The 21690-nt window shown below is 37.3% G+C and overlaps 1 protein-coding gene across 1 annotated transcript in view; it reads left to right on the forward strand.

The window, feature by feature from the left end:
• Positions 1 to 316: 316 nt before the first annotated feature.
• TWSG1 (twisted gastrulation BMP signaling modulator 1) overlaps positions 317 to 21690 on the forward strand; it is a 59255-nt gene continuing 37881 nt past the window's right edge. The window contains exons 1-2 of the mRNA XM_058556709.1: positions 317 to 478; positions 2316 to 2472. Coding sequence (XP_058412692.1) covers positions 2350 to 2472 — 123 coding nt within the window. The 5' untranslated portion in view covers positions 317 to 478; positions 2316 to 2349. The remainder of the gene's footprint in view (positions 479 to 2315; positions 2473 to 21690) is intronic.

A 21690-nucleotide genomic window follows, 5' to 3' on the forward strand; every position in this document is an offset into this window, starting at 1 on the left:
GGTAGCTGTTGCAGAGGAGCCCCAGACACCGGGCCTCACCGGAGGGTCGGCCGAGCCGGAGAAGGCTGACAAAAGAGCCGGAGACGCGGGCGGGGCACAGGGCCGAAGAGCAGCGCGCGTGGGCGCCGCCGTGGGTGTGTCTCGGGCCGGGGGTGTGGCCGCCGGCGGGCGTGACCAGAGGGCGGGGCCAGGGCCGGCGGGCGGCGTGCGCTGACGGGGGCGCCGGGAGTGAGAGACGCCTCCTGGCGGGCGCTGGCGGCGGCGGGACCCGCGCGCGGGCGGAGGGAAAGGGGGGAGCGGGGAGCGGGCGGAGGCAGCGCGCCGCCTGCCCCTCGAAGGTGCCGGAGGCTCGCGGGCACTGCGCGCTGGGGCGGCGCGGAGGCGCGGGGCGCGGCGGCCTCCTTCGCACAGCCCCGCGGCGCGCCCCGGGCTCGGCCGACCCGCCGGGAACCAGGGCCAGGCGGCCTCGCGGCGCACGGTGAGCGGGAGTGGGCGGGGCGGCACTGTGGCCGGGAGACGCCGGGCCGCGCTCGGGCCTCGGGAGGCCGGAGCCGCGGAGGGCTTCGCGAGGCCCGGGCCCCGCCCACGCGGCGGCCGAGGTCCGGCAGCGGTCGCAGGCGGGTGCTGGGCGCGAGCGGCGGGCGGGGCCCGAGCCCGCCGCCCCCCGCCGCCCCCACCGCAGCGCCCGTGCCCCTCCCGGGCTCGGCCCGCCGTCGTCGCCTCTGCGTCCTCGCTGGGCGCGGGGCTCGGTCCAGCGGCACAAAGGCTGCTGTCAGTGCCAGCTGCCGTAGGGGCCGCTCGCAGGGCGCCGGAGCCTGCGCTCCCAAGACGCTGCCACGATGCGGAACACGGTTCTGACGCCGTGCTGTTTCTGACTCCTTAGGAACAAGCCAGAAGCCCTTTAAAGCATTCTCTTAGCTGCTTTGTACATGCCCTTATTTACTTGAATACTTTTTCTAGTAAGATTTTGGGAGTAGGGTGATTTGTCACACACTTCAGAAGACAGCCTTAAGAGATGAAAAAAAAATCCCATTTTTAGTGTTTGTAGGATGAAACTAGTTGTGGAAAAAATCAGTTTTCAAATGCCTTCTTTTGCCTCGACAAGTATGTACTGGTGGCTCCAGAAATCATCCGACTTGTGTGTGTCGTTACATAATTTAAAAGTTGGGGGTACTAACGGTCTCTAGGGAATACTTTGTGGGCCTGAGTAGCAATCGCCAGGGCTTTATTCAGTCAGACCGGGCACAGAGCCCTGTATTCTTTTCACCTTCTTACTGCTTTTGCTTTATTGTACTTCGTAATACTTAGAATAGTAGTTTACAGTAATCATAAAGGCCCCATAAACCCGCCTTTTATGTCTCTTACATCAGTAGTTATTTACTTTAATTGATTATATTTTGGGAGTATGTTTTAACCCCAAGAAGTTTTATCTTCTCTTTTTTGAAAGTTTAATAACCATGTTGGTTGTTTAACCACTGTCAGAATTTGTGCTGGTCTTTCTTTCCTTTTTCTTTTTGAACTGTAATATCTTCATAACTTGGAAGAATCTATGATGCCAATAGAATCAAAAGAATATCTTCACATTTTAATAGATTATCCAGAGTTCTTAATGCAATTAATAATTTATTATCCCCTTTGTTATTTGCTAAATTATTTCAGGGAACGGCTGTTGACTCCTTTCTTTGAGCAGCCTCATTTGGGCTAATATATATTAGGAGACAAAATGAAATAGTCATAAATAATCAATAGAATAATTTGCATTTTAAAAATTTGTTTTAATTCTAAGAATTAAAATGTTGTTAAATGTTTTAAAATTATAATACAGTATTAATAGTTTTTATGGGCTAAAGGTTGAATAATGGGCCTAAAACTAAAGGTGAATAGTAGCAGTGCAGTATTGAAACTAGTTATTTGCCTGGTAAACTCTCAGGTTACTGATAGTTTAGAGATGTATAGATAGACAGATGTGTGTGTATGTATGTAAATCTGTTTATGTATCTGTAGAGAGAGAGAGAGAGACATATATATTCACTTTACCTTTACAGTCACCATTTCTGGGTGGTCTGAGGAATTTCAGTATTCTAGATCTTTGAAGATGGCTAACGAGACATTACGATATAAAATTGTCGGTTTTTTTTTTTTTTTTTGAGTTTTGAGTAATCTTTCCTTGAAAATGGTCTTTAAATGATCACTTAAAAGTCTTCTAACGCAAACGATGAGTCTTGGTTTATTTGTTTTTCATTTTTGTATTTGCTTTTACCCTATCACTTGCCTTTGAATTAAAGTTTTGTTGTTTTTTCTTTTTGTTTGTTTAGCTTCCTGGGAGTTACTGATTATCTTTGAAGAAACATGAAGTCACACTCTGTTGTTATGCTTACTCTAACCATCCTGGTCTTCCTGACATGGGTCCCTGTGTCACTGAGTTGTAATAAAGCACTCTGTGCTAGCGATGTGAGCAAATGCCTCATTCAGGTAGGACCAAGAGTACTTTTTATTAATATTAAAATATATTGTGGAGCAGACATAGAGCACATATATACAGTATATATGTATATAAAGTATATATATATAATTTAGTGTAAGGCCTGAGTATTAGATCAGGGCCTGAGGTACTGAACCGTCACACACTGGTTTGTATTTTTGCCCACATAGTTCTCTTGCGTACAAGCAAGGTCAGAGTCAAGAAGTTCAGTACTGAGAATAATATCCTGCTTTGTAAACATGCCAGTACAAGGTGATGAACACTCTATTCAGATGAATTAAAGGGTTCCCTTGTATAATTTAGTTTACATAGCAAAGGGGCTCACTTACTGTGTTTAGGAAAAAATTTAGCTGGTCAAGTAATGGACAAATGTTACCCTAAGTATAATGTGTTAGTTGTCTATTCCGTGTAATAAGTTACCCCCAAACATAGCAACTTAGTGCAATAAACATTATTTCATGCAGTCTCTGAGGGTTGGGAATCTGGGAGTAGTTTATCTGGGTGGTTCTGGCTCAAGGTCTCTCAAGGTTGCAGGTAAGTTGTTGGCTGGGATTGGAGAATCTGCTTCCAAGGTACTTGACAGTGATCGCTCTTTCAGTCATCGAGGCAAGCCTAGTGATGTAGCTACCACTCTTACTTTTTTTTTGTGGAGAAAAGTGAGGTTAAGTAATTTGGCGAGGTTCATATAGCTAGTAAGTGATTGTGGAACATGGTATGTGTTTGACTCCAAAGCCTCTGGCCTTTCCACTAAACATACTGGTTATTACGCTCGATAAAGTTGTGTTAATTAGCAGTAAACTTGATGTCCTGTATAGCTGTTCTCTCTTTTCCCAACATATTAGACCATCAGCAGTCTTGTACCCATTGTGGGTCTGTCTTTATTAGTCTCCCTTCTAGTTATTGGCTGTTGGCTAAGAAATTCAGTAACCACACATTAGAATTCTATGTGAAGTGTGAGTTGGCTTCCTCTTGGACTGGAATCCTGTTATGAGAGCAATTGTGTGTATGTCCTAGGAGTGATAATTATTTTTATAGATTAGAGGCATTTTGTGCTTATTTCTAACATTTTGGTCATTCTCATTAGTAGTTGAAGTTCTGGGAAGCCTGGGTTTGTGAGCGTGGTTTGCCACCGTCTCATACTGTTTACTCTTACTTTGCATTTCAAACCAAGATATGTAACTAGAGAGGTTGGCTGGTTTTTAATTTTTTTCTTATGGACATTTTCAAGCATAAATAGAAGAGAGAGGAGTGTAATGAACTGCTCATCAGCAGTCACAGCAGCCGTTAACTCCTGGCTGCCCTGGTTTCGTCTAAACTCCTCTACACCGTCCACCCCAGCTCTGTTTTAATTTCCCGAAAATCCCTGATACTGTTTTGTCATAATTCTAATATCTATCTCTTAAAGATAAGAATTCTTTAAAACATAGCTATTAGCAATTTAAAATTTAACAGTAAATCTTTAATATCATCTAATTTTATATATGGAAGTTTTGATATGGCACATCTGCTTAGACTTGTGCTGGCTGAAAATTTCATAGTTAGCACATAAAGTCTAGCTTTGTGCTGGGGTCAGATGGAGAATCTGAGCCACTTCCCAGGGTGTTTCAATGTGGCTTCATTATTTGTTGTTAGAAATAAAGTCTTCTAACATTTGCTATATTCATGTTTAGGTGGAAATTCACTTAAATCCCAAATTATTTTTTGATTCTCCAAGTCTATAATTTCCATTAGTTCAAATAATTAAAAATTAGACTTTATTTAAAATACCTTGCTTTCTAAGGGAGTATTTACAAGAGAAAGCTTTTTGGTTAATATTGATAAACACTCTCAAAGGTTTTTGTTTGTTTGTTTTACCTTTTAATTTAAAAATTTTTAAGACTTACAAAATTCTTCAAAAAGTAAAGAGTACTATGCAAGTGTAAAAACTGGAAAATCAAGTGAAACTTCACTTGTTAAATGGTGATGCTAGTAAATTCATTGGAAAGAAGCTAGGACTTTTTTTTTTCCCCCCACTAATTAACTGATGCTAACATTTCTCAGATTCCTGTTGTTCCTTCAGAGTCAGGAATCATCAGATCTTTTTCTGGAGTTGCAGAGACAGCTCTTCTGGTGCATAGTGGCAGAGTATTTGAGGTTAAAAATATAGAGGGTTCGAAGACTGAGGATTTTCTTTTTTTTTTTTTTGGTGTGAAAGATTGTCCTTGGGCTCACATCTGTGCCAGTCTTCCTCTATTTTGTATATGGGACCCCACCACAGCATGGATTGATGAGCAGTGTGCAGGTCCACACCCGGGATCCGAACCCCTGGACCCCAGGCCACCGAAGCAGAGCATGTGAACTTAACCACTGGGCCGGCCTCTGAGGATTTTCTTTTTTTTGCAGGGAAAGATTCGCCCTGGGCTAATACTTCTTACCAATCTTCCTCTTTTTTTTCCCTTCCCCAAAGCCCCAGTGCATGGTTGTATATCCTAGTTGTAAGTCCTTCTGGTTCTTCTGTGTGAGCCACTGCCACAGCATGGCAACTGACAGATGGGTGGTGTGGTTCTGTGACCTGGTTTGAACCCAGGCCACCGAAGTGGTGAGAGCGCTGAACTTTAACCACTGGGCCATCAGGGCTGGCTCTGAGGATTGAGGATTTTCTTGTTCGTTTTGTTCACAAAGGCTTATTGGACATTGAAGTAAATTGTGGAAATGGTCTATGTCTGCCCTGTCCCGTGCAGTAGAAACTAGCCACATGTGTCTTATTGAGCACTTGAAATGTGGCTAGTGTGATAGAAAACAGATTTTATTTTATTTTTATTTAATTTTAAATAATTTCAATTTATTTTTTTATTATTTTTGTGTGTGTGTGAGAAGGACTAGCCCTGAGCTAACATCTGATGCCAATCCTCCCCTTTTTGCTTGACGAAGATTGGCCCTGAGCTAACATCCGTGGCCATCTTCCTCTGCTTTATATAGGACGCCGCCACAGCATGGCTTAACAAGCGGTACGTCGGTGTGTACCCGGGATCCGAACCTGTGATCCCCGGGCCACCGCAAGGGAGCGCGCGCACTTAACCGCTTGCACCACTGGGCCGGGCCCTCAATTTCAATTTAAATGCGATTGTTGGCTACTGTATTGTATCACAAATCTGAAGTCTCACCAATAACTGTAACACCTGGGCTAGGAAGAGTCTTCACTGTGAGTTCCCTCTCCCTCCCCCTCCCCCTCTCCGATTTCTCCAGCATGCTGGCTTAATGGGCTTCCAAGATGTGTGTCCTATGAAGGGCAGAGCTGGGGGAAGCTGTATTGCCTTTTATGGCCTCACTTTAGAAGTTACAGTGTTGCTTCCAGCCTGAATTTACATGGAGGGAACATAGGCCCCACCTCTTGATGGAGGAGCATGGGTGTCTCGCTGTAAGGAGAGCATGTGGATGGGACATAATGGTGTGGCCATCTTTGGAAAATATGATCTGTCACATTTTAACTGTAAAATGAATTGGCTGACTAAGTGATCTCAAAGTTTCCTTCTAGTTCTACGCAGTTCTAAAGAAAGAAACCAATATTATATGTCATAGTAATAAAGGTCTCTTTTTAAAAAGTCAAATTTTTAGAAGGATACATAATGAAAAGTAAGTTCCTTGACCTAATTTTCCCTATTCCTCATTCTGTTACCCAAGGAGAACCATTTTTAATCTAGTAACTGCTTGCATTTTTATTTCTTTTAGTGATTTTTAACCATATGGCTAAATATGTTTATACTGTTTCTTAATTTATCAATTCTAGATATTATATGACTAAAACTGCCTTTCTGCTCTATTATAGATTAGGACATAGCTCATGTACCATCCTCTTCTCCCCAACTCCTGACCTGCCGTAACTGTGTCACTGTTTTTAGGTTCTCTCTTCGTTACCTTTTCAGTTTCTACAAAACAGGTAAACCTTTCTGTTCTATTCTAGCAACTAGAAACACTGTTTCTTGATTCCTGATGTAAGAGGAGAATATTAGTAGCCCTATCCTTTCCTTTTTAAATTTTATTTATTTATTTTTTAGCAGTGAGACAGAGTATAATTTTTAAGAAAAACTGTGCGTTTCTTTAGGGATCTAGAAAGGGGAGGGCTTATGGGATTCCCTTGGCGATCATGTGAATCTACCATTGATTGCCACACTTAACGTCATAGAAAGCAAGGAAAGCATTTGTGAATGCTGCCTTCAGAATTTTCACCTTTTGGAATGACTTTTGATGGACTGTATCAAAGTCTGTGGGGAATGGGGTGTTATCTGTACTTTTATGTTGTCAAGTTTGGTAACACCTACATTCTGAGGGCAGCATAGTGTAATGGTTAAGAGCATGGACTCTGGAACCAGCTGTCTGAATTTGAATCCAGTTCTGCTGTGTACTAGCTGTATGACCTTGGGCAAGTTACTTAATCTTTCAATGCCTCAGTTTTCTCATCTACAAAATAGGTGCCATACCTACCATGTATGGTCATTGGGAGGGTTAGGTGTAAGGTACTTAGATCAGCACTCAGCACATGAGTGCTCTATCAGTGATTATTAACCTTATTTCTCTGTCTTGTAACTATATTTGAATCTTTCATACTTTATTTATAGGTATATTCTAAAATTGACAATCAGTAAACCGTGTTTATATTATAATGGTTATATAAATATTGTTGACTGTAGAGTCACATAGGGTACTATGATTATGTTTCCTCTCTTGAATGATTTTGTTTTTCTTGAGTTTCTAATTTTCTTTCTTGATTTTGCATCGTCAGTCATTAGCATCTTACATTGTTTTAACTTCTTAATCTGTTTTTCCCCAAATGGAGCCTTCAGTCTTGTTGTTTGCAGATTTAACTGAGTGCCTTCTGGGTCTGATGCAGGCTCATTCCCATTATTACTTTCCTAAATTGGTTCTACCATTTCTTGGATTCCATGTCTCGTTCTTCCTTAGTTTACTCTCGTTTTGTTGTAACGTGCTCTAAAGTATCTTCTAAGAAAGGCTGTGTTGGAAGTAAACTTCTGGGTTTTTCGTATCTTGAAAATGTATTTATTCTCACCTTACTCCTGATGGTGGTTTGCCTGAATGTAGAATTCTGGGTTAAATTCTTTTCCCTTGGAACTTTGAAGATATTTCTCTTATCTCCTAGTTTTCCATATTGCTGGGAAGAAGTCTCATAACACTCTGTTTTTTATTCTCTGTACATGACTTTGTTTGTTTCTTTCTTCTCTCTGGAAATTTTTAGTTTCATCTCCTTATCCTTGGTGTGAGTCTTTTCCTGCATTGTGTTGGGGACCTTGTGAGTCTTTTCTGGGAGAAAGTGATCTATTTTGAACTAAAGACTGGAATATTCCCTTTTACTATTATTTTTATATATAATATCCTTCTTTCTTTCTGCAACTTTGATTAGTATAAATCTAAGATGAATCTCTGTATTTTAGATTTTTTTTAAACAGCCTTATTGAGATACAATTCAAATACTATAAATTTCACCCATTTAAATGTGCAATTCAGTGGTATTCACAGAGTTCAGCAACAATTACCACAATCTTATTTTAGAACATTTCTATCAAACTAAAAAGAAACCTGATACCTCTTAGCCGTCATTCTCCATTCCTTCCTCCCCACCCCTAAGCAACCACTGATCTACTTTCTATCTCTCTGTATGCCCATTCTGGACATTTCATATGAATGGGATCATACAATATGTTGTCTTATGTCTGGCTTCTTTTACTGAGCATAATGTTTTCATGATTCATCCATGTCTTAGTATGACTTAGTATATATCAGTACTTCATTCCTTTATGGTCAAATAATATTCCATTATATGGATATACAACATTTAATTTATCCATTCATCAGTAGATGGATATTTGGATTGTTTTCACTTTGGGGCTATGGTGAATAATGCTGCTGTGAATATTCATGTACAAGTTTTTGTGTAGATATATGTTTTCATTTCTCTTGGGTATATACCTAGGAGTGGAATTGCTAGGTCATATAGTAACTCTGTATTTAACATTGTGAGGAACTGCTAAAGTATTTTCCAAAGTGGCTGCATACATTCCCACTAGCAGTGTATGAGGGTTCTAAATTCTCTGCATCTTCACCAACGCTTGTTATTCTCTGTCTTTTTTATTATAGCCGTTTTAGTGGATGTGAAGTGGTTTTGATTAGCATTTCTCTGGTGGCTAATGATGTTGAACATCTTTTCATATGCCTGCTTGCATTTGTATATCTTTGGAGAAATGTCTATTCAGAACCTATGCCAATTTTTTAATTGGCTTGTCTTTTTTATTGTTGAGTTATAAGAGTTTTTTTTATATATTCTGGGTATAAGTCCCTTATCAGATATATGACTTGCCAGTAATTTCTCTCATTCTGTGGGTTGTGTTTTTGCTTTCTTGCTGATATCATTTGCAACATGAAAGTTTTAAATTTTGATGTAATCTCTTTTTTCTTTTGTCTCTTAGGCATTTGGTGTTGTATCTAAGAAACCATTACCTAACCCAAGGTCCCAATGATCAACTTGTATATTTTCTTTTAAGAATTTTATAATTTTAGTCTTATATTTAGGTCTGTGATCCATTTTGCATTGAGTTTTGTATATGGTGTGAGGTAGGGGGTCCAACTTTATTTTTTGTGTATGGATGTCCAGTTGTCCCAGGACCATTTGTTGAAAAGACTATTTTTCTCCCACTGAATTATGTTGACACCCTTGTTGAGAATAAGTTGACCATAAATGTAAGAGTTTATTTCCTGGCTTTAAATTCTATTCCATTGATCTATATGTCTGTGTTTATGCCAGTACCACATTGTCTTGAATACTGTAGCTTTGTGTTATGTTTTGAAATCAGGAAGTATGAGTTCTCCAACTTTGTTCTTTTTAAAGATTGATTTGAATATTTTGGGTCTCTTGCATTTCCATATGAATTTTAAGATCAGCTTGTCAATTTCTACTATAAAGCCAGCTGAGATTTTATTTTATAATAGATTTTATTTTTTGGAGTAGTTTTAGGTTTACAGAAAAATTGAGCAGAAAGTGTAGAAAGATCCCATATATCCCTTCCCCCTGCACACCCACTGTTTCCCCTATTATTAACATCTTGCATTAGTGTGGTACATTTGTTATAATTGATGAAGCAATATTGACACTGTATTATTAGCTAAAGTCCACAGTTTATTTTAGGGTTCACTCTTTGTGTTGTATAGTTCTGTGGGTTTTTACAAATGCATAATGTCATATATCTGCCATTACAGTGTGACACAGAATAGTTTCACTACCCTAAAAACCCCCGTGCTCCACCCCCGCCCTGCCCCCCAAGTCCCTGGCAATCACTGATGGTTTTTATTGTCTTTATAGTTTTGCCTTTGCCATTATGCCTTATACTTGGAATTATACAGTATGTAGCCTTTCCAGGCTGGCTTCTTTCACTTAACAATATGCATTTAAGGTTCCTCCATGTCTTTTTGTGGCTTGATAGCTTATTTCTTTTTATTGGTGATTTATATTCCATTGTTTGGATGTACCACAGTTTGTTTATCCGTTGACCTATTCAGGGACATCTTGATTGCTTCCAAATTTCGGTAATTAAGAATAACGCTGCTACAAATATCCATGTGCAGATTTTTGTGTGGACATAAATTCTTAACTCATTTGAGTAAATACCAAGGAGCACAATTGCTGAATCATATGCTAAGAGTATGTTTACTTTTGTAAGAAACTGCCAAACTATCTTCCAAAGTGGCCGTAACATTTTACATTCCCACCAGCAGTGAATGAGAGTTCCTGTTGCTCTGCATCTGTGTTAACATTTGGCTTGCCAGTGTTTTGAATTTTAGCCACTGTAATAGGTGTCTCTTGGTATCTCATTGTTTTAATTTGCAATTTCATAATGACATGATGTTGAGCATTTTTTCATATGCTTTATTTGCCACCTGTATATCATCTTTGGTGAAGTGTCTGTTTATATCCTTTGCCCATTTTTAAGTTGTTCATTTTCTTACTGTTGTTCATTTTCTTACTGTTGAGTTTTAAGAGTCTTTGTATGTTTTGGATAACAGTCCTTTATCAGATATGTCTTTTGCAAATATTTTCTCCCATTCTGTGACTAGTCTTCTCATTCTCTTGACAGTACCTTTTGTAGAGCAGAAGTTTTTAATTTTAGTGAAATCCAATATCCATTTTTTTTCCCATGGATTGTGCCTTTGGTATTGCCAGCTAGGGTTTTCACAAGGAGTGCGTTGAATATATAGATCAGTTTGAGAAGTACTGACATCTTAACAATATTTGTCTTCTGATTCATGAACATGGATGTCTTTCTTTTTATTTAGATTTTATTTAATTTCTTTCAACAATATTTTGTAGAACTGTGAAGAAGTCTTACACTTCTTTGGTTAAATTTATTCATAGATATTTTATTCTTTTTGATGTTGTTGTAAATGGAATTGTTTCCTTAATTTCATTTTCAGATTGTTCATTGCTTGTATGTAGTGTCATAAATCTTAAATCTGTTTTTGCCTTCTTATTCTGCATTCTGGGCTATTTCCTTGACTTTACCTTAGAACTTTTTCTGTTGAATTTTTTAGTATTAGCAATGACTTCTAAATTTCAGGAGCTCTTTATTTTGCTTGTTAATTTTTTGTATTAACACTTTTACTTGTTTTTGAAGGCATCCTTTTCTCAGTTATCTCTGAGGATACTTAATGGAAGTGTCATTGGTGGAGGTGGAGGTGTGTGTTTTCCCCCTAGTTCTGTTACCTGGACTATTTCTTTCTGCCAAGATTATTTATTTTCTTTTAACTTATGTCTCTTCCACGTGGTAGGCTGTCCTCAAATGTATAGTATTACTTAGTCATCCATTTATACCTACTTAAGAATGAGGCAGTAAAAGCTGGTTGAGAGACTGCGTATGTGGCAGAACTGACGTACACAGACTGGACAGCTTCACTTGAGGCACAGGGAGCCCTTGATGCTGGAACATGTTCTCTGCTCTGAGGCTGATCACGTTCCTGAAGAGAAGTTTGTGGTTGGTTGATTTTGATTGGCTGGTTTTCTCGCTGTGGTTGGGGTGGGTGGGTGGGTGGTAGATGCTTGGTTCTTGTCTCTTTGGTCTAGTTGGAGGGTAGCCTGACTGGTCTGATAGAAACTTGAACTTTAATGCCCTCTTTTTAGTTCTGTTCTCTTCAGTTGAAGAATAGATTGGCTATGGGTGTTTGACATACTAACCCCCAATGGGTCCTTGGACCTCTTAAGGGCTTCAGGGGATCCTCAGAATTATATTCAAAATTGTGTATGTACAGTTTTCTAGAAAAAAAATCCATAGCTTTCAAGAGGTTCTCAAAGTGGTTGATGGCCCTGAAAAGGTTAAGAATTGTGGGCACTTTGCTTTCCATTGCACATACTAAGTTATTAAAATTCTGCTTTCATATTTAACAAAGACCAAGGCACACTGACATTTTAGATGCTAGTAATGGCTTTTCTCCTTAAATTTATAGAAGAAGAACATGTACAGAAACGAAGGTGGGAGCTAAGTGCTTTAAGAAAGGCAAAGCTATAGAAGTTTAAAGAAAGATACTACTTACCTCTTAGAGGGAATTTAGATTTTCTTTTTGTTATTTTAGTTTGGTTTGAACAGCATCTGTAGTGTTGAAATGAGGTACTATGAGGATAAGTTAGAACATTTGTTTATGTTGAGCCCTCTGCACTCGTGAAATAACTAAGTATAAAAAATTTTTCCTGGAAGCTCATAGTTATGTAAATATTTTTACCAGCATGGTCACAAGGCAACGCAGCCGCTCCTGCCACTCCGTTAAGTTGCTATGCATAAGGGTGGTCCCTATATAAATATTTATCTTGTGCTTCTGACAGGAAAGAAATCTAACTTTAAACATCAAGAGAGTAAAATTGTCTTGGTGTACTCTTGCTCATATGAGTAGTTTAGCTGTGCTATTTCAGGAAAAAACTTGGTACTATAAGATTTTACTTATAACAAGATCTTTATTAGTTTTTTCTTCTGCTTTTGTGAAAAGAACTTTTAAACTTGGGATCAGTATTATGCTTCTAGCCCAGAAATCTCAAGACCCATTTTTTTTAAGAATTGAAAAACCCCTTACTGACTTATGAGTACTTTTGACTAATATTTATGGTCATGTTTAGGATGATACAAACAAATTCATTAAAATATTCAAACTTAGGTTCAGGGATCATTGATGCATCATTTTAGCACTTTACTGGTTACCTGAATATTTATTTAGCACTTCTATGTGCCAAATTGACCGTCTGCTTTTTTATTCTAAAAATTGATTTAACTATTAAATAAATCTTAAATTTCCTGAAATAAGTTGGGATTTGAAAATAGTTTCTTATTAATAATTCTAGTTTTTTAAAGTATATTTTCTCTTAAGTTAAAAATCTAAATAGTTAGATAACTTCAGGGCTTTCTTAATCACAGTAAACTAAAAAATTAACTTTCTCTTCCTTTTCCTTAATCAGTACTAATTAAATTCCATGTTAGTCTCTTGCTACAGTTATCCTGATTTGTTACTATGTGCTAGTAATATTGTGATTTATGATGTACAATGTTTCCTCTTTCCCCTTATGAACACTACCTTATTTTCCTATAGTGTTTTTTCTCTTCATTCTACTTCGTTGTTCTTAAAAGTTGTGACTCTCATTTTTGTCCTGTTTTGCTTCAGTTAACACCTCATGAAAATCTTTGAAATTAATGTCCAAAAGTAATGAGTTCAGCCTGATGTAATTTAAGGGAAGAATAAGTCATTGTTTCCCTTCAAATGTTTAATGCAATTAGAATAGCTGCTAAAATTTATTAGTGGAGACTAAACTTTCTTTTCACTGGCTGTTTCCTTATTAAAACAGAGATAAGGATTTCATTGAGACACTTGGAAAATTTCAAATATACATAAAATAGGGAGAATAGTAAAATAACCCCCCATACCCATCACTCAGTGATCAACATATGGCCAGTCCACTTTTATCTGTACCTCCCCCTCTTCCCCCACCGGGATTATTTTAAAGAAATTCATTGGGCGACTTTTAAAGTAAGTAGGTTTAAAATTTTGCTTCTAAGTTTGTATAAGAAATGGGTGCCATTTGTTATATTTTGGTAGTTCACATATATACGTGAACTTGTATGCTGATTTATTTAGCCAGAAGGATAAAATCTGTTTTCAGTGCTGTTTCACTTAAATTTATATTATTTTCAGGGCAAAAATTTATCAACCAGTTAGAATTTATAAAGAACAACATGATAATGAGGTTCAGTTGATATTTCTCTTCCAAGTGTGCAAGTTTGTTTGATTTCCTCCTTAAAAGTGTTAATATGTCAAGACACATTGATATGTCAATGTCATATTAATATGCCAGATTGGTTATAGCCTAACCTAATTATAATTATGTTTGAATAAAGGCTGATTGCTTGAGGATGTTTTGTTTTATTTATTTATTTATTTATTCCATGAGGAAGATCAGCCCTGAGCTGACATCTGATGCCAATCTTCCTCTTTTTTGCTGAGAAATATTGGCCCTGCGCTAACATCTGTGACGATCTTCCTCTGCTTTATATGGGACGCCGCCACAGCATGGCTTGACAAGCGGTGCGTTGGTCCGCATCTGGGATCCGAACCTGCAAACCCTGGGCCGCCAAAGTGGAGCTTTCTCATTTAACCGCTCTTGCCACCGGGCTGACCACTATTTATTAGTTTTGAAATACCCATGTGACCTCAGTAGAGGCTGTCAAAGTAGCACCAGTGTAGGCACAATCTAATGCTTGGTTGATTACTGATGCTCACACAATGTGCGTTTCTTTGATTAGCTTTGTTCTGACATTCCTGTTTTTTTTTCTTTAAGATCAAGATGTTATAAATACTTAGAGTTTGCCTAACGTGATATTTAAGAACCTCACTTTGTGTGTTTTGAGTATTTTTTTTTTTCCCTGAGGAAAACTGGCCATGAGCTAACATCCTGCCCATCTTCCTCTACTTTATATGGGACACTGCCACAGCGTGGCTCGACAAGCAGTGCGTAGGTGCGCGCCTGGGATCTGAACCGGCGAACCCCGGGCCGCCGCAGTGGAGCGTGTGCACTTAACTGCTTTCGCCACCAGGCCAGCCCTGAGTATTTTTTTTTATTATACAAACATTAAATATCTTAAGAAGTCATACTGTCCAAATAAATTAAATGTTTATATGCCGTTATAGAAAGATTTTTGTACTCAGAATTCACAAAATACATAGTGGTAGAAAAAGAAAAGTAAATCATTCATACTCCTATTATCCAAACACAGACTACTTTTATATTTTGATATAGTTCTTTCCAGGCTTTTATTCTATAGTTAGATGATTTTTAACAAATATATTGTATATACAACTTTTGTGTTCTGCATTTTTCACTAGCATTGTTTTATGTTTCTTTGTAAAAAAAAAGATTTAGGTTAGTTTAAAGAAGTTTAGTTTTAGCTTAAAAGTAAAATAGAAAGATGTATTTTCAGAGTTAGAAGAACTGTCTTCTGCACCACTTTCTTTAATAGCAGCTTGCATTTATATAATGCTTTATGTTTTTCAATTCAGGTTTATTAAAATAGTAAATTTGTGGAGAGACCACAGTGTACCATACTGGTCTTTCAAAGATGAAATAAGGTATTCCCTGATCTCCCAAAGCGTTTTTTTGGTTAGATTTATTGACATATAATTCACGTAGAATACAATTCACTCTTTTTAGATGTAGTTCTTTGATTTTTGACAAACATATGCTCATGTAGCCACTACCACAATCAAGATAGGAAAATTTTCATCACTCTATAAAGTTCCCTTGTGCCCCTTTATAGTCAAAACTAGCCCTCTCCCCAGTCTAAGTGCCTGGCAATCACTGATTTGATTTTTGTCCCAATAGTTTTGCCTTTTCAGAATGTCGTGTGAACAGAATTGTACAGTATGTAGCCTTTTGTGTCTGTCTGGCCTCTTTCATTTAGTATAATGCTTTTGAGATTCATTTAAATTGTTGTGTGTATCAGGTAGTTCTTTTCCTTTTTATTGCTGAGTAGTATTCCATTGTGTGGCTGTACCACATTTGTTTATCCATTCACTAGCCCATGGACATGGGGTTGTTTCCCGTTTTTGGTGATTATGAATAAAGTTGACAATTACTTTCACATATGGGTCTTTATATGGACATATGTTTTCATTTCTCTTGAGTAAATACCTAGGAGTGGGATTGCTGGGTCACCAAAGCATTTTGATAGTCATTATCTCATTTGGATGCCAAAGTCTATAAGAGAAAATCCAGCAATACTATCCCCTTTTTATGACTGAGAAACTGAGACTGCAGCTTATGGGCTAGGACTTGAATCCAGATTCTCTAAGTCCAAGTGATTTGCTGTCTATCAGACTATAATGTTCTTTTCAGTGATGTTGTTCCCTTGATTTAACAACAGTGCTAACAAATCTCTCAGATCTTGGCAACAGTTAGAGAATAGAAATATTTATTAGTAACTGAACATCAGAATATAAATAAGATTCTTCCTCAAGTTATTAGTTTCCATATGTGGCCTGGAAATTTGGAAGTTCATAAAATAAATTTCAACTCTTAAAGCCTAGTCTTAGTCTCAGATGAATAATACCCTCCTTCCAATTTATTTTGCATAGAGGATTAAGATCTCACCAGAACCTTAGTTGTGTAGAGAATAAGATTTTCCGTTAAAGTTGATTGAATTGTTATATACAATGTCTGTCTTCTGGCATTCAAAAATTTGAAGTTCTCTGTCATATTCAAGATTTTCTGTAATACAAATGTAATAAGATACATTTTAAATGATTAGACTGCCCCAAAACTTTTCATTTTGCCGATACACATTTCATATAAGCTGCTTAAGCAACTTGCCAGATTCTCTAAATACTCATTCTGGTCCATATGGGATAGCCCAAATGTGTAAATTTCTGTTTTCCATTTAGTGTAAAGTTTCAATTTTTTCCATCATAAATTTATTGAACAATGTGATTACCAAACTTTAACAACATCTAACGTAGTCCTACACACGGTGAACAGATGTCTTATTCCATGTTACTCTGACTCAAACATGCAGAAGCCGTGGTGGTAGGAACAGCCTTGAGTCAGAAGACCTGATGTCCGAGTCTCAGTTGTGTGAACTCAGACAAATCACTAACCCACTCCTTAACCTTTTCCTCTGTACCGTGAGCAACACCCACACTTTCTCTGACACTTGCAGACTAGGGAAGCAGATGATATGGTCATTAACCGGCTGAAGCAACAAAAGAATTAAGTATTAAATTCCTACTCACTGGTTTTGCAACTCTTAGCCAACAATACTTAGCTTGCTTTTACAAAGATTAAACTTGGGCAATAGCACTTTTAATTGTATTCAGGTACTGAGAGTGAATAATGCCTTCGACTAAATAACCTAAAGGATTATCTAAGTTTAATTATGGGCTCATTCTCTTTAAGAAAGTAATAACTATAATTATTGAAATACTAAATTAATAAGAAATCAGCTGTATAGTTTTCATTTCAATGTTTGAAAAGCAGGAATATCTAACCAAAACTGGGATCAGATCTCAACCACTTACTAATTGAATGATGTACAAATTTCATAACCTTATTTTAAATGAAGATAAATAATAAGTACCTTGATAGAGCTTTATGAGATTGAAGGTAATGCATATAAAGCACTTAGCACAGTGCCTGTTAATGTTAAACGAGTCCACTTAGGACCGTTGTTGAGGGAGGTGATGGCTGGAGGCATTGAAGCGTCTTTGTTTTGGACCTCTGTGAACTCTGTGTTTGGTTGTGATCACATGTTCATTCAGCTGAGCAGTACTCAAGTTTAGTTATAGTAAGAGTAATAAAATGTATAAATAGCCAGTCCAAACAGAAAATTCAACATAGCTCAACTGTATTTTCTATTTAAGAAGTAGAGACTTTGATATAGTAGTAAAATGGAAGATAATAAAGTTTTTGAATGTGGTGATAAAGAATGAGAACATGGACAAGGTGTGGAAGGGATCAAGAATTTAAGGCCTATTTCTGAATTTTGGTATGGAGAATGTTCTATTATGCAACTGTTAAATTATATTGACAGATTTTTACAATAGGGAAATGTTTATTTTTTTAGATCAGGAGAGTATACAATCATTATTTTGTTAGAAATGCATAGGAATTTACCAAAGTGGGAGGAATGTGGGTTTTTTCCTTCTACTCTAGTAGATATTTTTCAAAGTTTTTTACAATTAAAAAAATGTTTTTTAAAGCATTCCTTTTATCTTGACTCTAGCCTCTTCAGCAAAGCCTTTCTGGTTGCAGAAGATTCATTTATGTCCTCGTAACTAAAATAACTAAAGGTAAAGGTTTCTTTTTAAGTGTCCTGAAGAAAAGATTCTGCTTAATTTAAATGGAGTAATTATTTATGTTTTTCTGTGATCCTTGATTCATCACAGTTACATTTTGAGTTGTTTTTTTTTCTTTTGTATTTCCGATACTTGACTTCAAAGCACTTTAGAAATGTTTTTTATATTTAAAAACATTCATTCTAACCACAGTTTGCTTACTGTCAAAAAATTAAAGTATACATTTCCAAGTATGTTTATGACAAAACGTTATTCAATAATGTGATTTTGAAAGACATGTAAAGTAAATAGAAAAGAGTGAATTACTTGATGAAAGCTGCACATGGCTGTTATTCATAGTTATTTTCACATGGAAATTCATTGTTTCCATTTTCTTCTTGACTATGACAGTAGTCATAGAGCAAATCATTTCCGTATATTTTTGCTCTCTAGATTTCCAGTGAGGTTTTTGAGATCCGAAATGCCATCTATTAAATTTGCCTGTGTAGTATTTTTCTCCTGGAAAGTGAGAAGTTAAGTGTTTTTTGAAAACTAAAAAGGCACAAATGCTAGCTGAAAAGTTGGTTTGGGGATCTTATTCTTCTTGTTTCCTAGGCTCCTGAAAAGAAAGCTGACATGACTCATGAAGAATACAGATTATTTGATATATTTTGAGGCTTATTTACTCTGTAAAAATTTCGTAATTTATGTGATTAAATTTATTTTATTAAGACAAAGGTTTTTCAGTCTTTTCTGTAATAAGATGGAAAGAAAGAAAAATATTAGCTAGCATATTGTTACTTGGCATTAACCAGTTTTAGCTGTAATTTTTACCAATAAAGTCTTAACCTGGATTTTTTTCTTTTTAATAGTATAGTAATAAAGCCTATCTTTAAGTCATTTTCCCCATGTCTTGGGTTCCTATAGCCTCTACTTTGTATTCTATCAGTAAATTATAAATCATTAAGCATATTGCTACAGTGCATTATTCTATCACACTGACATGTAAAAGTACAACACAAGCATCTCTTAAGAGGGGAGTGAAATGCATTTAATCTTGAGGCCTAGATAATCCAGACATGTTCAAGGAACTTTTAAATAGTCTTAGTTTTAACCTTGTATTACTTAGCAGTAATCTGACGTTATCATCTACCTTTTCATTCCAATTTAAAACACCTCACAAATATCTGACAGTAAGAGGCATAATGAATGCTTTAAAGACTCAGATTTCTCTAATGGAAACCATTAAATTGGCATTCATTTTAAAATTATTTAGCATAATACAGAGTAATTCATTTACCAAGCTGCCATTTGCAAGCTATGATAGATAGGAAAAAGGAGAGACATATTCTTTGAATAAATTTATTACTTTTCTAATTTGTTTCTCCTGACCTAAAAAGATAATGTAAATATAAGCAACTACAACAGTAAGGGGATATTTTCTATGTATAATGTAAATTAAAATTTTTAAAAAGCTTTATTTCTTGTGATTAAGTGGCAACCTTTATAAAACTAAAAACAAAAAGTGTCAATATCCTTAACTCTGATGCTGTTTTCAAAAAATGTGTACTCAGATAATGTCTCACTCCAAAGACAAGACAGACAGTTTTTTATAGAGAAACAAGTTACAAAGTATAGCTTTGGCAACTCTGTTTTTCTAGATTTCCAAGTAAGTCTGAGCTTGTCTGACTTAAGCATCACCAATTTTATGATGAAGCATCTGTTCTTCTCAAGAAGTCCCTGCCCTTTTAGCCCCTCTCTTTCTAACAGACCTGGAAAAGTGACTTAAGGTCTGCGTAAAATGGATGCGGCCTGAATATACAGAATTCCACATTGCTAGAATATTGTAATTTGCTTATATTAGGTCACAGATATACACTGACATCAAACTAATGAATTAGTTGGAAAATAGCACAAGTGTTGATTCTTTAAAGCACTGTGTGATAGCTAGGGGACTTTTGGAGAAGAAGAAAACAAGGAATTAAATATCAGTGTTGCTATATCTGATAAGGGGTTAGTATCCAAAATATATAAAGAACTCATCCAACTCAATAGCAAAAAAGCAAATAATCCAAATAAAAAACGGACAAAGGATCTGAATAGACATTTGTCCAAAAAAGATATATGAATGGCCAACAGGTACATGAAAAGATGCTCCATATCACTAGTCATTAGGGAAATGCAAATTAAAACCACAATGGGATGTCACCTCACACCTGTTAGAATGGCCGTCATCAAAAAGACAAGAGATGGGGCTGGCCTGGTGGTGTAGCGGTTAAGTTCGTGTGCTGTGCTTCAGCAGCCTGGGGTTCACCCCTTCGGATGCTGGGCGCAGACCTACGCACCGCTCATCAAGCCATGCTGGGGCGGCCTCCCACATAGAAGAACTAGAAGGATGTAGAACTAGGATATACAACTATATACTGGGACTTTGGGGAGAAAAAAAGATGAGATAACAAATGCTGGTGTGGATGTGGAGAAAAGGGAACCCTTGTGCACTGTTGGTGGGAATGTAAATTGGTACAGCCACTATGGAAAACAGTATGGAGGTTCCTCAGAACATTAAAAATAGGACTACCATATGATCCAGCAATTCTACTTCTGGGAATACAGCCAAAGGAAATGAAAAACACTAACTCGAAAAGATATCTGCACCCCCCATGTTTATAGCAGCATTATTCACAATAGCCAAGACATGGAAACAACCTAAGTGTCGATGAATGGATAAAGAAGTTGTGGTGTATATATACAATGGAATATTTTTCAGCCATAAAAAAGGAGGAAATCCTACCATTTGTGACATAATGGATGGACCTTGAAGGCGTTATGCTAAGTAAAATAAGTCAGGCAGAGAAGGACACTGTATGATCTCACTTAAGTGTGGAATCTAAAAACAGCAAGAACAACAACAAAACCGCCACCCAACTCATAAAAAAAGAGATCAGATTTGTGTTTACCAAAGTGGGGGATATGGGGAGGGGGAATTGGAGGAAGGGAGTCAAAAGGTACAAACTTCCAGTTATAAGTTAACTAAGTACTAGGGATGTAATGTACAACATGATAACTATAGTTAACACTGGCGTGTAGTATATAAGAAAGTTGTTGAGAGTAGATCCTAAGAATTCTCATCACAAAGAAATTTTTTTTTCTTTTCTTTTCATTGTGTCTATATGAGATCATGATGTTAACCTATTGTGGTAATCATTTCACAATATATGTGAATCAAACTATCATGCTGTTCACCTTACACTTATACAGTGATGTATGTCAATTATTTCTCAATAAAACTGGAAAAAAATACCAGTGTTGCAAAAAATCGCGTCATATTAGAATGATGGACTGACTCCAATAGTCCAGAAATGTAATAAGATAAATTTAATAGAGATAAGTGCTATGTGCTATGTTTAACTTTTTAAAAACATAAGTGGTATCTCATAAAGCAGAGAAAGCCAAGTAGGCAGTGGTGGCTATAGAACTTCCCTTTAAGTTGCGTTTGTTTAGGAGCGGCTGTCTGGTGGCAAGGGCTGAAGCAGTTACCTTGAAACTTCATTACAAAGCAAGCTGTATTAATTAGCTTTCGTGGAGTAACAAACCACCCCAAAGTTTAGTGCTTAAAACAAGAACCATTTATGTAGCTCTTGTTCTTGGGGCTTAGCAATTTGAGCCTACATCAGTTGGGGTGTTTTTCTGCATTCCTGTCTCTATTGTCAGCTTCTGGTTGGTTGGAGGCTGGCTGAGCTAGGATGGCTTCAGGTGGACTGACTTGTCCACGTGGCCTTCTCCCAGGCTTCACATGGCAGCTGGGCTAAGTTCCTAGAGAAAGAGTGGAAAGCACTCTAGATTTCTTGAGGCCTAGACTCAGAACT

This window comes from Diceros bicornis, chromosome 16 (assembly GCF_020826845.1).
Source record: "Diceros bicornis minor isolate mBicDic1 chromosome 16, mDicBic1.mat.cur, whole genome shotgun sequence".
Classification (NCBI taxonomy): Eukaryota; Metazoa; Chordata; class Mammalia; order Perissodactyla; family Rhinocerotidae; genus Diceros; species Diceros bicornis.